Genomic DNA, 16,681 nt, shown 5'->3' with positions numbered 1-16,681 from the left:
GGGTCAGAGTTTGTCAGTAGCTAGTGAATTTACTCTTGACCCAGCCGTCACCCTTCTGGAGATCTCTCCTAAAGATACACTGGCAGAAGTACAAAAAGATGTGTGCACGAGGATGTTCTTTGCAGCATTGGTTGTAATAGCAAAAGTTAGAAAAAATTCCAGTATCCATCAATATGGGACTGGTTGAGTAAGTGTGGTGCATGTGCATAGCAGAGTGCTTTTCAGTAGCACAAAGGAATGAGAATATACACTACCATGGATGGAGTGTCTCCAGGCCATATTGCCAAGTAAAATAAACGTGAAAGGTGGAGGAACGTGTATACTACTGTATCATTTATTTAAGAAACAGGTGAAAGTCCATGTGCATGGATTGGAAAACTTCATCTCAATAAGATGTTAACACTTACCAAGTTCATCTATGGATAATGCAATTCCTATCAAAATCCCAGGTGGCTTTTTTGCAGCAATGTGTAAATTCATCCTAAAATTTGTATAGAAATTCAAGGAACCTGGAATGGCCACAGCAGTCTTTTTTTTTAATTGAAGTTTAATTGACCTACAGTGCTTTGTTAGTTCCAGATACAACATAGTGATTCAGTATTTCTTTACATTACAGAATGATCACAATAAGTCTAGTTACCATCTCGCCATACAAAATTATTACAATGTTATTGACTGTATTTTCTATTCTGTGCATTTCATTCCAGTGATGCATTTATTTTATAATTGGAAGTTTGTACCTCTTGATCTCCCTCCCTGCATTTCACTCGTTCCCCCTACCTCTCTCCCCTCTGGCAACCACCTTTTCTTTGAATCTATGAGTCTATTTCTGTTTTGTTATCTTTGTTCACTTGATTTGGTTTTGAGATTCTGCGTATAAGTGAAATCATACGGTATTTGTCTTTAAAATTTTAAAACTCTTAAAAGAAAACATAGGCATAAATCTTCCTGACCTTAGGTTAGGTAGAGCCTTTTTGGATATGAAACCAAAAACACAAGTGACAGAATCAAAAATAAACTGAACTTCATCAAAATTAGAAAGCTTTTGTGATTTTGTATATTGTATATTGGATCAGGGACTTATATCCAGAATATATTAAAAACTCTTACAACTCAGTAATAAAAAGACCACTCTGTTTTGAAGTAGTATTGATTTACAATATTAGTTTCAGATGTACAGCATTGTGACTCAGTATTTTTACAGGTTATCATCCATTGAAAGTTGTTACAAGATAATGGCTATAATTCTCTGTGCTCTACAATATATCCTTATTTCTTATCTATTTTATGTATAGTAGTTTGTGTCTCTTAATTCCATATCTCTAATTTGCTCTTCCCCCTTTCCCTCTCCTTTCTGGTAACCATTAGTTTGTATCTGTCTGTCTATTTCTGTTTTGCAGGTACATTTATTTGTATTATTTTTTAGATTACATTTGTATTATTTTTTAGATATCATATATAAGTGATGTCATACAGTATTTATTTCTGTCTAATTTCACTAAGTATGATGCTTTCTCAGTCCATCCATGTTGCTGCAAATGGCAAATTTTCATTCTTTTTTATGAGTGAGTAATAGTCCATTGCATACAAATACACACACACACACACACACACACACACACACACACACACACACACACACACACACACACACACACACACACACACACACATCTTCTTTATCATCTGTGAATGGGCACTTGAGTTGTTTCCATATCTTGGCTACTGTGCTGCTATGAACATTGGATACATGTATCTTTTTGAATTAGTGTTTTCATTTTTGTATATCCCCAGTGAAGTTGCTGGATCATGTGGTAGTTCCATTTTTAGCATTTTTTCTTTTGCGAAACCTCCTTATTGTTTAACATAGTGGCTGCACCAAAAGACAACCCAGTTTTAAGATTAGCAGATCTGAATAGGCATTTCTCCAAAGGAGATCTGTTCATGTCCAGTACACGAATGAAAAGATGGTCAATTCACTAACCATCAGAGTGGTGCAGATCAAAACCACAGAAAGATACCACTTCACCCCTGCTAGGATGACTGTAATCAAAAGATAGGTAATAACAAATGGAAAGAATGTGGAAAATATTGAAACCCTCATATACTGTCAATAGGAATGTAAAGTGGTGCACAGTTTACAAAATCATCTAGCAGTTCCTCAAAAGGTTAAATATAGAGTTTCCATATAAACGAGCAGTTCTACTCCCAGGCGTATACCCAGCAGGATTGAAAACAGTTGTCCACACAGAAACCTGTACATGAGTGTTCATAGCAGAATTACTTGTAATCGCCAAAAAGGGTAAACAATCCAAATGTCTAACGACTGATAAATTGATAACTGAAAGTGGTGTATCCATATAATGGAATACTATTTGGCAATAAAAACGAATAAACTACTAATACATACTCCAACATGGATGAACCTTGAAAAAACATGCTAAGTGAAAGAAGTCAGTCATAAAAGACTATATACTGTATAGTACCATTTACATGCGGTGTCCAGAGTAGGCAAATCTATAGAAACAGAGAGTAGATTAGAGGTTGTCAAGGGAGTGATAGACGAGGGGGTCTGGGGAGTGACTGCTCTGGGTAAGGAGTTTCTTTTCTGGGTAATGAAAAGATTCTAAAATTAATTGTAGTGTTGGTTGCATAAATCTGTGAATATATTAAAACCCACTAAATTATACTTTTTTTTTTTTTTTAGATTTCCCCCCCCCAATCACACTTCTTTTTAACCCTTTTATTATGGAAATGTTAAAACATTCGTAAGAGTAGAGAAAACAGTATAATAAACTCCCAGGTACCCATCACCCATCATATCAACGTTCTGCCATTTTTTAAATTTCTTTTTAACTTTTACTTTATATTATAGCTGATTAACAATGTTTCTAGTTTCAGGTGTGCAGCAAGTGATTCAGTCATACATATGTATGTGTCTGTGAATTCCACATTTTCAGTGGGTGATTGAATAGTATGTGGATTATGTCTCAGTAACACTGTTTTCAAGAAGTAGAAAACACAAATGTATATATCTGTCTGCTAATTAAAAAAGAAAGGTATTTGAAAGTACCTAAGGTTTGCTATAATAAGGTATGGTAAGACATGCAGACATGGATATGACTGTCACAAGGGAAGACGTTTCTACTCAAATTTCTCCAGAAACAGGAGGCCGAGCATGCCATGCAGGGCCACTGAGGAAGCACTGAGGTCAGTCGGGGCAAATGAAGTAAGGGGAACACGTGGGCAAAAGCCTTTATTGTGGTTTCTGTAAGAAGGCATGGTGAGCAGGCTTAGGATTGGCTAGTTTGAATCACCTCAGTGGGCTCTAGGGTAAAGGCTCTGTCTCTGGTTGGTTGGTACCTAGCCCTGATTAGGGCAGAGGATGGTGTCCCAGTGAAGGAGGTGGTTGAGGTATGGGCTGTGGATTGATCAGTATGCGTATGTTATATGTGCTTGCAGGCCTCTAGGAATTAGGGAACCTGGGAGAGGCAGTCCCTCCAGTATCAGCAAGGCCCCAGATGTCAAAGCAGCAAATACAGAAAATAAAAAGATGTGATTAATACAAATGGTTACCTATAGGAAAAGGGAAAAAATAAGATGGAGAAGACAGGGACTTTTTTTTGGACTTTGGAATTGTTTAAATATTTTGCATAATTGTAAAACAATTAAATTTCAAAAAAAGAAATTCCTACAGAAGAAAAATGCTCATTCAGTTGATGACACAACCATTCAGAGAGGAACATTTCCAAGTAATATCTTAATCAGTTGTTGATATTGTTGGTGGAGGGATTGATACTGCTGTTTTGAGATTGTTGTGTATATAGTGTAGGATAAAGCAAGTAGGTAGTTAGGGTAGTGATGTTGAGAACTAGGACTTTGGTATAAGAGAAGGGAGATGCAGATAGAAAATCTATGAGGTTAACCCAAAACTATGTGTTTTTAATTTTGAATTTAAAGTGTCAGTATGAACTCGTGATGTAATTTATCTCAAGGAAGCTGAAACAAAAGTAAAAACTCTGTTTCTAGCTCTGCCTGTTGAGGGCTTAGGAACAGTGTAGCAGTGAGCAGCCCTAGTGCCAAGATAGTGCTCTCTGAAAATCCATTTCTTAATAAAACGTAACGGGCTTTTTGGAGAGTTGACCAATTCCAGGTGTGTGTAAGATGAACTTACACCAGATGGCAAGGAAGTTATGAAGGTCCACTTGAGTCATGTCAAATGATCTCAGAAACCAACTTGAAAAGGCTTGTTAGCCAAAGATGAGACAATTTTGAGCATGATAAAGACAGTAACTGCAGTGGAGTGAAACACATCAAATATGTTTAAATTCATGAGTTCATAATGATACTAAAGCAAGACTCATCAGTCACCTTTGGAGGATGCTAGAGAATCAACTCATTATTCAGAGTAACCACATAGTTGATGAAGAGCGTCTCTGAGGGGAAATATTCCAGCTAATAAAGATAGAATACCACCATTTTGCAACCTCTAAGGAATTAATGAATCTCAGCAGTGATCATCAGCGTCTGGTAACATTCCAAAAAGAGGTAATCAGACGTTACATACCTCTTGATAAAAGTCTGAAGTAATCGAACCAAAAAAATAAAATAATGCCACATGAATCTGATCCGACTGTCAGCACTTACTTTCAATTTACAGGAAATTGGATAGGAGAGGCCAAAGGACCCTGCTAAATTACATCATGGGGATGCAGTCAGTAAAACCTGTTATGTGGGAAACTACATCTTTGCTACTTTGAGTGTGGCCCATAGATCAACAGCATAAGCATCAGCTGTGAGCTTTTCAGAAATGGAAACGCTCATGCTCTATCCCAGACCTGCTGAAACAGAATCTGCATATTAACAAGTTTCCCAGGTGATTCACATGCACATTTCAAGTTTGAGTAGCATTGCTCCACGGGACAAATGAACTAGAGTCTCCAGACAAGTAGTAAGGGAAAAAATGAGACAGATGGGAGCCTATATAGATGAAAAGAGGCATATCAGTTATTTGCAAGTAGAGAACTAATTTGTGTTTGATTCAAACAAAGAAATCTTATAATTATTAAATAATTATATCTTGGATTTCTTTTGAAATAATCTGGGTGGTAGAGAGAGGAAAGTAGGTAGGGATGTAGATGAAATAAACTTGCTACAACATGCTGATTTTTGAAGCTGTAATAAGTATGAGTATTTTGGTCACCTGATGCAAACACCCAACTCATTCAAAAAGTCCCTGATGCTGGAAAAGATTGAGGGCAGAAGAAGAGGACGTCAAAGGATGAGATGGCTGGATGGTACCACCCGATACAACGGACATGAACTTGGGCAAACTCCGGGAGATGGTGAGGGACAGGGAGGCCTGGCGTGTTACAGTCCATGGGGTGGAAAAGAGCTGGATATGGCTTGGCGATTGAACAACAATATGTACAAGGTTTATTATTTTGTAATAAAATATTAAGATTTTTCCTATAATAGTTGAAAAGGGGGAGTTCACTAAAATGGCTGCAATCAAAAAGGTAATAACAGGTACTGGCAAAGATATGGAAAAAGTTAGAACCCTCGTACATTGCTTATGAGACTATAAAATAGTGTAACTGCTTTGGAAAATAGTCCGACAGTTCTTCAGAAGGTTAAACAAGGTGTTAATATATAATCTAGCAGTTCCAAAATAGAAAGCCCAGAGATAAATCCATGCACCTATGGACACCTTACCTTTGACAAAGGAGGCAAGAATATACAATGGAGAAAAGACAACCTCTTTAACAAGTGGTGCTGGGAAAACTGGTCAACCACTTGTAAAAGAATGAAACTAGAACACTTTCTAACACCATACACAAAAATAAACTCAAAATGGATTAAAGATCTAAATCTAAGACCAGAAACTATAAAACTCCTAGAGGAGAACACAGGCAAAACACTCTCCGACATAAATCACAGCAGGATCCTCTATGACCCACCTCCCAGAATGTTGGAAATCAAAGCAAAAATAAACAAATGGAACCTAATGAAACTTAAAAGCTTTTGCACAACAAAGGAAACTATAAGCAAGGTGAAAAGACAGCCTTCAGAATGGGAGAAAATAATAGCAAATGAAGAAACAGACAAAGGATTAATCTCAAAAATACACAAGCAACTCCTGCAGCTCAATTCCAGAAAAATAAATGACCCAATCAAAAAATGGGCCAAAGATCTAAACAGACATTTCTCCAAAGAAAACATACAGATGGCTAACAAACACATGAAAAGATGCTCAACATCACTCATTATCAGAGAAATGCAAATCAAAACCTCAATGAGGTACCATTACACGCCAGTCAGAATGGCTGCTATCCAAAAAACAAACAAATAAATAAATAAATAAAAATAAAAAATAAAAAAAATAAAAAAAAAAAAGAATGGCTGCTATCCAAAAGTCTACAAGCAATAAATGCTGGAGAGGGTGCGGAGAAAAGGGAACCCTCTTACACTGTTGGTGGGAATGCAAACTAGTACAGCCACTATGGAGAACAGTGTGGGGATTCCTTAAAAAGTGGAAATAGAACTGCCATATGACCCAGCAATCCCACTGCTGGGCATACACACCGAGGAAACCAGATCGGAAAGAGACACATGTACCCCAGTGTTCATTGCAGCACTGTTTATAATAGCCAGGACATGGAATCAACCTAGATGTCCATCAGCAGACAAATGGATAAAAAAGCTGTGGTACATATACACCATGGAATATTACTCAGCCATTAAGAATACATTTGAATCAGTTCTAATGAGGTGGATGAAACTGGAGCCCATTATACAGGGTGAAGTAAGCCAGAAAGAAAAACACCAATATAGTATACTAACGCATATATATGGAATTTAGAAAAATGGTAACGATAACCCTGTATGCAAGACAGCAAGAGAGACACAGATATGTTGAACAGTCTTTTGGACTCTGTGGGAGAGGGAGAGCGCGGGATGATATGGGAGAATGGCATTGAAACATGCAAATTATCATATGTGAAATAAATCACCAGTCCAGGTTTGATGCATGATACAGGATGCTCGGGGCTGGTGCACTGGGATGACCCAGAGGGATGGGATGGGGAGGGGGTTTCAGGATGGGGAACACATGTACACCCATGGCGGGTTCAAGTCAGTGTATGGCAAAACCAATACAATGTTGTAAAGTAAAATAAATAAATTAATTTAAAAAAATAATAATCTAGCAGTTCCGTGCCTAGGTATATACTCACAAGAAATGAAAACATATATTCATGTAAAAACTTGTACAAGGATTTCCGTGATGGTCCAGGGACTAAGACTCTGTGCTCCCAGTGCAGGGAGCCTGGATTCAATCCCTGGTCAGGGAACCAGATCCCACATGCTGCAACTAAGATGACCAAGACCCAGTGCAGCCAAATAAATAAATATTACCCAAAAAAAGAAAAACTTGTACATGAATGTTCATGGCAGCATTTTTATAATAGCCAAAAAGTAGAAACAACCCAGCTGTCTTTCAACTGATGAATGGATATGTTCATAAATATAAGATATTTATGATATATATCATAAATATAAGATATATAATATAAGATATTCATAAATGGAGTACTGTACAATAATAAAAGGAAATAAAGTACTGATACATGCTACAACATGGATGAACCTTGAAAACATGCTAAGTGAAAGAAGCCAGTCACAAACAACTACATATTTTATAATTCCATTTATAGAAAATGTCCAGAATAAGAAAAGTTAGATGGAAAATAAATTTGTGGTTGCCAGAGGTTGGGGAGAGATTTGTGGAGACATGAGCATCTTACATTCCCATGACTGCTGATGGGTTGTCAGGAAATTAGGAGGGGGGAGGGTGATGAAAATGTTCTAAAATAGATTGTGGTGATGGTTGTACAACCCTGTGAATACACTGAAACCCATGAAATTCTACACTTTTAAGTGGGTGAATTGTGTGATATGTGAATAATATCTCAGTAAAGCTGTTACTAAAAAAAGGAGAGCATTATACCAGTCTCCAATCTGGACTGGATACCCAGTCTCCAGTCTTCACCCAGCATTATCAGAATCATTGGGAGGGAAGTTGTCTAGGCGATTCTAATGTGCAACCAAGACTGGGAACCCCTGTAGTAGGAAGTTTTCTGTCAAGGATTGTTAGAAGAGAGAGGCAAGATTATCTGTTTGAAATGATAGCCTGGAGGGGAGGCCAGGGATGGCATCGTAGCTGACCATTCTGATGAAAAGAGACCAAAATCTACAGCGGGGAGTCCTCTGGGTGCACATCACCTATGAGTAGCACTTGGTACCAGTAGTGGTACTTGGTACAGCGGGAATAAGCATGAGAAGCCCTTTGATTCTCCAGTGAGTGTGTTCAGGACTGGGCTTCCTCAGTGACACCCGCAGGCTCTCGGGTCACTCTGCTGCCGGTGGTGTCTCTGTGAGCACAGACTTTGTCAGCGGGATTTTGAGGTATTAAACCCTAATCCAAAAGCAGCAATCTAAACAACTTAATCCCCCTAGGTTCCTTTCCTCCAGAAAGTGTTCTGGATATTAGTGAGACTCTATAATTATTTTTTGGTCTCCATTGTCACATTACTCAAGTGAGTAGATGTAAAGCCAGCTGTACTATTCTCATTTCCCTTCAGAATATTTATTAGTCATGTGTTAGACTGGGCAGCAGAGAGGGAATTTGAAGATGCAGTTTACATGATGTTTGGCTTTTGGAGAGAATCTTTGGAGAACCGGCCTTGAATTCTGGTTTTACTGCCCTTTGCAGGTTATTGATTGCCCTGGACTTTAGTTTCCTTAATGAATGAAGCTTGAACTAGGTTACTCCTGAAGCTTCTGAAATTTTGTGGTTCACTACATCTGTCTGTACAGAGGCTATAAATATAGTGTGCTGGTTGAGTTTGTGCTCTGGAGCTTGGTGACCTGGCTCCGCTGTTTCCTGGCTTTGTGATTTTGAATAAGTTGGTTAACCTCTTTGCACTTTGGTTCCCCCATCTGGAAAATGGTGATTGAGAATAATACCCACCTCACAGTTTTCTTTACTGTAAAATATTTGGAGCAGTCTAGCCTGTGATTTTATTGATATGCTATCAGTTTATCCTATATAGGTCCCTCACTCTAATTTAGGCGTGATCAGAACTCTTACTGAAAAATGCAGTGTTGTGTCTATTATACCAGGTGGTAGATGTTTTTGGAAAGATATAAAGCAACCATACAAAAGTATTTGGGCAGCGTATAAGATGTTTTATACCAAAAATACTCTTTAATATTTTAGGAAGTACATTAGATGTCCTAATTCTTTTTTTCTCCCTGCCCCGTACCCTCATATAGATCAGTTCTCCTTGGGTCTCGGGGACTTGACATATCCCACATCTCGCAGCGATTGGAGAGTCTGAGTGCAGCCACCACTTTCGAGCCTCTGGAGCCCGTGAAGGATACAGACATTCAGGTAAGCGATGCCAGGCACCTGGACTGGTCCAGTGAAGCCCTGAACGTGCAACCCAGGCTGAAGGCCCTGACCCTTTGTTCACCAGCTGGTTTAGTAATTCCATACTTCTTTGTTAATTTTCTTCTTCAAATATTAAGAGAATGAGAGGCTCAGCTTTGGAGGAACATTGGATTATTTTCAGAGTGCTCTGCAAGACTGAATTTAAGGAAGCAGTTCCGACCTGCATTTTTTAAATTATTGTAATTACGAGCACAGATTTGTCTTCCTTCTTTGGGCTTAGTCCAAGGCACAGAGACATTAGTTGTAAGTTTCTCTTGCTTTCTTTGCTGGATCTCAAATAATTTTACTATTCATCTTCCATATTTCTTTTCTGCATCTTGCTTGTATGCATTGGCAAAGAGCTGGGAAAAACTTAAGTACTATTTACTGAAACCCACTTATCGATTTCTAGGAAGTATTTGGCTCCATTAGTGGCACCAGGAAATGGCCTAATAGAGCACTCCAGTCTCATTTAACCTAGCATGCCACTGGCACAATTGATTGCTATTTTAATCTAATCAGAAACTAGTGGCTGTGTGAGTGTGTGTCCAAAATTGTTAAGCAAAAATCTTGTGATCCATTTAGTTTTGAGGAATTGGAACACTGATTTGTGTTAGAGTGAAGGGGTAGTGGGATACCATTTTTGTCATTGATTTACCTTTGAGATAAAAGGATGCAGGTCCTACAGAGGCAAATCCTAGTACAAATGGATCTATTATTATTTGGACTCAATTTGAAACACTTCACCCCACCATCCTTCTTAAGAACTGTTTTAATCCATCTAATGGCCACAATGCTACTGCATTTATTCCACTTCAGAAACCTAAAACCCTAGACTTTGAGTTGAGAGTTGAATAACTACAGATGTTTATTATTTCTGTGTTATTGATATGTTCCCAGACTATGAAATTCAGTTTTTCCCAGTTTTATATGCTAAATTATATTTGCCTCTCACCTAACAGATGCTTTCTTATTTCCATGTAATCTTAAAATGGCATGTATAATTGCCTCTTTTTTTTTTTAAGTTTTAACTGTTCCTCTCCCCACCTTCTATTTTGCTTGATGCCCTGTAAACAAATATTGGGGGTGGCCTAAAAGATCATTTGGGTTTTCCCATACCATCCTATGGAAATGCACAAATGAGATTTTTGGCCTACCCAAAACTTACAACAGGATGAAGGTGGGTGAACGGGATAGAGTTCAAGTAATTTGAATAATCACCATGTGTTTAGGGGAGTATCCCTAATAGTGTGGAAAGAGATGGCACTTACTGAAAGGTTGTTATCTGAGTTGTTTTTAATGTTTAAGATGCCAAATAAGTTGTTTATTTTAAAAACTGCTTTTTTTAAATTTTCTTTGGCGTATTTGTAATACATATTTGGAATACCCAGCAATGTTTAGTGAGGCACTTCATGAATTACCTTTGATGTGTTACATTGTTTACTTTGAGGGATTAATGACAGGTTTACAAATGTCAAAAGTTAGAATAAAAAAAAGTGAGAATAACTTTCTACTTTATGCATGAACATTGTCCTTCAACAGCCCCTTTAGGTGGCTTCCTAGCAGTGCATGCTTGGTCACAGCAGAAAGTTTCTTAATTTGGAATGAGCATGGCTAAGAGTTTTGGTCCTGCCGCTGCCGCGAAACCTTTGAACTTTGAGAGGAAGGATGCTTCCATTTCAGAATTTAACCTCTCAGTTGAGCTGTTCTGAAATATTTTTAAAAATGTGAGTTGGCTGCTCCAAGATAAGTTTTGATTATTTGGGAATTGATGATCTAGACCTGCAGTAAAGATCTAAGACTAACCACTGAGCGACTTCACTTTCACTTTTCACTTTCATGTATTGGAGAAGGAAATGGCAACCCACTCCAGTGTTCTTGCCTGGAGAATCCCAGGGAGGAGGAGCCTGGTGGGCTGCCGTCTATGGGGTCGCACAGAGTCGGACACGACTGAAGCGACTTAGCAGCAGCAGCAGCAGTTTCAAAATAAAATCCTCTGTTGACTTCATCTTCTTGCCAGCAAAGCCTTAAAGAAGAAAATGTAACTTTCAAAGGACTGAGTCTTTGGCCTAATTTGAGATGGCTCTAGTGGTGATAGAGATTTGAAGCCTTAAGTTGTATTGTGTGGCTCAGTTGACCTGTGCCCTAACTTGTGCACGACGCAGGATCATGTCCTTGCCTGGTTTCCTGTGTGGTAATCAGATACAGGGGCCAAGCCAGCTTCCCCCTTCACAGGAGTGAGCCTCCTTTTAATCCTTCTCTTCATGTATTGATTGTCCAGGAAGAGTTAATTTGGACATTTTCTGTTTGAGAAACCAGATACACTTTTTGATGCACACTTTCTTCTCACTTATTTTTCTTACCAGCTTTATTGAAATAATGATTCACATAATATCAGTTTTTGTATATGAATGTCATGTTTTTGTATATGAATGTCATGTTTTCCAACTATGCAGTTCTGAGATAAGAACACACCCTAATCTCACGTACTGAGTATCAGTCAGTGAATTTATTATGTCAGTTTATAAATTCATAAAAGGAAATGCTGAAGGAGCCTTTGGTAGATTCTGCTCAAGACTTTGTATTGTCCAATGTTTGCGTTACTTATAAGCTTGAAAAGGCATTTTCCCATGAATAGATTGTCCTTTTCTGTTTGGTAAACATTGATTGTATTTCCTTCTCTTTCTAATGGAGCTTGAAATTAATACAAGTTTTTTGTTGTTTATCATAATTAGTGATCTTGGCATGCATTGAGAATGCATTTTTAAATTGTTGTGGCCAGCAAAGGTAGCATATTTAAATAAGCCCACTTAAATATATGTTTGAATGATACTAGTGGAATTTTTTAAAATGTTTATTGATTTAATTTTTGGAAATGTTCATAAAGAAGGCCTACACATTTGCTGTAATAGAGATGAAGAGCAATAATTGTTAACAGGACGTGGTACTAAAGCAACTACTGCTCTGTTCTGAGTGACTTTGTTGTGCTTGCAAGTACGGTTCCTCTCGCAGAGATCCTCTTGCTCACTTCTATCTTTGGAAAAAAAATATTGAGGGTAGACTGCACATTTTTACTGTGGTCTGAACAGACCTAATGTACCATGGATGATATGTATTATATAGTAATAAAGTGCACAGTTATACAGTTCAGTTGTATTCTGGGCTTTTTCACTAGATTACATGTATTTTTCAAGAAAGCTGTGTAGAAATAACCTGGGCCGGCCATAAAAATGGGAGCTGCAGTTTCTTGGCATTAGGCTGCAATATTTCCAAATGGCATTAGACCAAAATATAATAATATTATTGCGAAACTTACTTAGATTCCTATGGCTGCCATAACAAATTACCACAAACTTAGTGGCCTAAAACATTAGAAATTCATTCTCTCGCTGTTCTGGAGCTCAGAACTTTGCAATCAGGCTGTTGGCAGAGCCGTCAGAAGGCACTCAGGGAGACTCCTTCCTCTTCTAGCTTCTGGCGGCTCCTGACGTTCCTTGATCTGTGGCAGCACAGGTGCGGTCTGCCTCCATCTTCATGGGTTTTCTTTTTTTCCTCGTGTGTGTCAAGTCCACTTCTGTCTTCTAAGAACACCAGCCATTGGATTTAGGGTGATGATCTCAGCTAGAGATCCTTAACGTAATTACATTTGCAGAGACCCCCATTTCCAAATAGGATCACATTCACTGGTACCAGGAGTTTGGACTTAGACATAGCTACTTTAACCCACTGTGCTAACAGTGCCAGAAAACGTAAAGCTGTAAATTAACTGAAATGAAACATTCACTATTTCACAGCTGGATGGAGTGTCAGGATAAGGCACCTATTGCTAGTTGTTCCAGGGACTGCAAGCCTCAATCGAGTATCTGATCTCATCTTCAGCTCTCTTTCAGGTCTTTGAAAGGTGAGGCTGACTACTAGAAACAACCTGATTTTTTAAAATAGCTTTAAGTACGTTAGTTTTCAGGGTAAGGACAGATAGCATTAAATTTAGGAGGGGAGGGAGTATTGAGGATGAGAAAGAGGTTTCTACTTCAGCTAACCAGGTTACCAAACCGTTTTGTTTTCCTTCTATGCTTTTGGCCTTTGCTCACCACCTTGCTTTAGTGTGGAGTAGCACCTCTGAAAATGTCTGACACTCTTAAGGCCTTCCTTAGATGCCACCTCTTTCATAGTCTCAGATCTTTCTTCCCATGGCCTTCAAATATAGCATGTTGGCTTTACTGCTTAGGAAGAAAAAAACCTTTCTGAATGGTCCCCCACAAAGTAAACAGCAACCTAGATTATGTTATTGGAATTGACTTAGCAGCCAGTTTAAATCTTGATAAATGAAAATATAGCCCCTTCATTACACAAAAAACCCTATACAGAACTAAAGATCTTCATAATCTGCTCAATTTCCAGATGGAAATCTGTCCTGTATAAGTAAAGAGAAAAAAGATTCTTAAAAAGAGAGTAAAATAGCTGTAAGAAAATGAGTCAGGGAAACTGATGTGTCACATATAAAACTAATGGTGTAATAATTGATTTGTTAAAAACTTGTTCTGCTTACCACACTGTATCTATAGTAAAATATTCATTATGTCCTTCCTTTTTCTGTCCTTGGAAATGTAGAGTTATGCTCAAACCACTGTTAGCTTATCTTGTAAATAACCAGAAGAAGCTAAATGGCTTTGGTTAAGTATAAAACAAATCACTGGTGGTATAATCCCATATCACCTAAATTGTTATTTTCGAGGTTTATCTTTTAATTTTATACTTCAGAATTAAGGTACTGCTGATTAAAATGCAGCTATATATAACAGCTAAGAGGAAAAGTGGTTGAGTGCTATTAATAATTGAGTGTTTGTAGTACTGGCAAGTTGTTGGTAGGGAATTGGTTCCAGAAATCGTATGGCAGTTTGTTGACAAGAGGGTCAGACTTGCCTAGAATGATTAGTATGCTAATAGCAGTTCTTCAGGATTAGTACTGGCAAAATATTAATACTGAGGGGAGAATGCAGTAAGCTTTCCCTAGCTTGAATTAGTTGAGGGAAGGTACATTCTGAATGGATGAACAGTATCTTCAGTCAGTCAGTTCAGGCGCTCAGTCATGTCCGACTCTTTCCGACCCCATGGACTGCAGCACACCAGCCTTCCCTGTCCATCACCAGCTCCCAAAGCCTGCTCAAACTCATGTCCATTGAGTCGGTGATGCCATCTAACCATCTCATCCTCTGTCATCCCCTTCTCCTCCTGCCTTCAATCTTTCTCAGCATCAGGGTCTTTTCCAGTGAGTCAGTTCTTCACATGAGGTGGCCAAAGTATTGGAGTTTCAGCTTCAGCATCAGTCCTTCCAGTGAATATTCAGAACTGATTTCCTTTAGGATGGACTGGTTTGATCTCCTTGCTGTCTGAGGGACTCTCAAGAGTCTTCTCCAACTCTGCAGTTTAAAAGTATCAATTCTTTGGCACTCAGCTTTCTTTATAGTCCAACTCTCACATCCATACATGACTACTGGAAAAACCGTAGCTTTAACTAGACGGACGTTTGTCGGCAAAGTGATGTCTCTGCTTTTTAATATGCTGTCTAGGTTGGTCATAGCTTTTCTTCCAAGGAGCAAGCATCTTTTAATTTCATGGCTGCATTCACCATCTGCAATGATCTTGGAGCCCCCCAAAATAAAGTCTGCCACTTTTTCCATTGTTTCTCCGTCTATTTGCCATGAAGTGATGGTGCTGGATTCCATGATTTTAGTTTTCTGAATGTTGAGTTTTAAGCCAACTTTTTCACTCTCCTCTTTCACTTTCATCAAGAGGCTCTTTAGTTCTTCGCTTTCTGCCATAAGGGTGGTGTCATCTGCTTATTTGAGGTTATTGATATTTCTCCTGGCATCTTGATTCCAGCTTGTGCTTCATCCAGCCCGGCATTTCACATGATGTACTCTGCATATAAGTTAAATAAGCAGGGTGACAGTATACAACCTTGACATACTCCTTTCCCATTTTGGAACCAGTCTGTTGTTCCATGTTCAGTTCTAACTGTTGCTTCTTGACCTTCATACAGATTTCTCAGGAGGCAGGTAAGGTGGTCTTATATCCCCACCTCTAAGAATTTTCCACAGTTTGCTGTGATCCACACAGTCAAAGGCTTTGGCATAGTCAATAAAGCAGAAGTAGATGTTTTTCTGGAACTCTGTTGCTTTTTCAGTGACCCAGCGGATGTTGGCAATTTGATCTCTCATTCCTCTGACTTTTCTGAATCCACCTTGAACATCTGGAATTTCATGGTTCATGTACTGTTGAAGCCTGGCTTGGAGAATTTTGAGCATTATTTTGCTAGCTTGTGAGATGAGTGCAATTGTATGGTAGTTGGAGTGTTCTTTGGCATTGCCTTTCTTTGGGATTGGAATGAAAACTGACCTTTTCCAGTTCTGTGGCCACTGCTGAGTTTTCCAAATTTGCTGGCATATTGAGTGCAGCACTTTCACAGCATCATCTTTCAGGATTTGAAATAGCTCAACTGGAATTTCATCACCTCCACTAGCTTTGTTCGTAGTGATGCTTTCTAAGGCCTACTTGACTTCACATTCCAGGATGTCTGGCTCTAGGTGAGTGATCATACCATTGTGGTTATCTGGGTCATGAAGATCTTTTTTGTATTATAGTTCTGTGTATTCTTGCCACTTCTTCTTAATATCTTCTGCTCCTGTTAAGTCCATACCATAACCTTCTGTTAGGTCCATGCCCATCTTTGCATGAAATGTTTCCTTGGTATCACTGATTTTCTTGAAGAGATCTCTAGTCTTTCCCAGTTCTATTGTTTTCCTCTCTTTCTTTGCATTGATCACTGAGGAAGGTTTTCTTATTTCTCCTTGCTATTCTTTGGAACTCTGCATTCAAATGGGTATACCTTTCCTTTTCTCCTTTGCCCTTTGCTTTTCTTTCCTCAGCTATATTTAAGGCCTCCTGAGATAACCATCGGAGAAGGCAATGGCACCCCACTCCAGTACTCTTGCCTGGAAAATCCCATGGATGGAGGAGCCTGATAGGCCGCAGTCCATGGGGTCGCTAATTGTCGGACACGACTGAGCGACTTCACTTTCATTTTTCACATTCATGCATTGGAGAAGGAAATGGCAACCCACTCCAGTATTCTTGCCTGGAGAATCCCAGGGACGGGGCATCCTGGTGGGCTGCTGTCTGTGGGGT

At 38.8% G+C, this 16,681-nt stretch overlaps 1 protein-coding gene across 1 annotated transcript in view; it reads left to right on the top strand.

Moving 5' to 3' along the window:
- Window positions 1-16,681, top strand: part of NUP93 (nucleoporin 93) — a 105,424-nt gene that overhangs the window by 19,599 nt on the left and 69,144 nt on the right. Inside the window, exon 3 of the mRNA XM_043435304.1 lies at window positions 9,337-9,454. Within this exon, the coding sequence (XP_043291239.1) occupies window positions 9,337-9,454 (118 nt within the window). The remainder of the gene's footprint in view (window positions 1-9,336; window positions 9,455-16,681) is intronic.

The sequence above is a fragment of the Cervus canadensis genome, chromosome 18 (assembly GCF_019320065.1).
Source record: "Cervus canadensis isolate Bull #8, Minnesota chromosome 18, ASM1932006v1, whole genome shotgun sequence".
Classification (NCBI taxonomy): Eukaryota; Metazoa; Chordata; class Mammalia; order Artiodactyla; family Cervidae; genus Cervus; species Cervus canadensis.
This window is presented reverse-complemented; position numbering and strand designations above follow the sequence as displayed.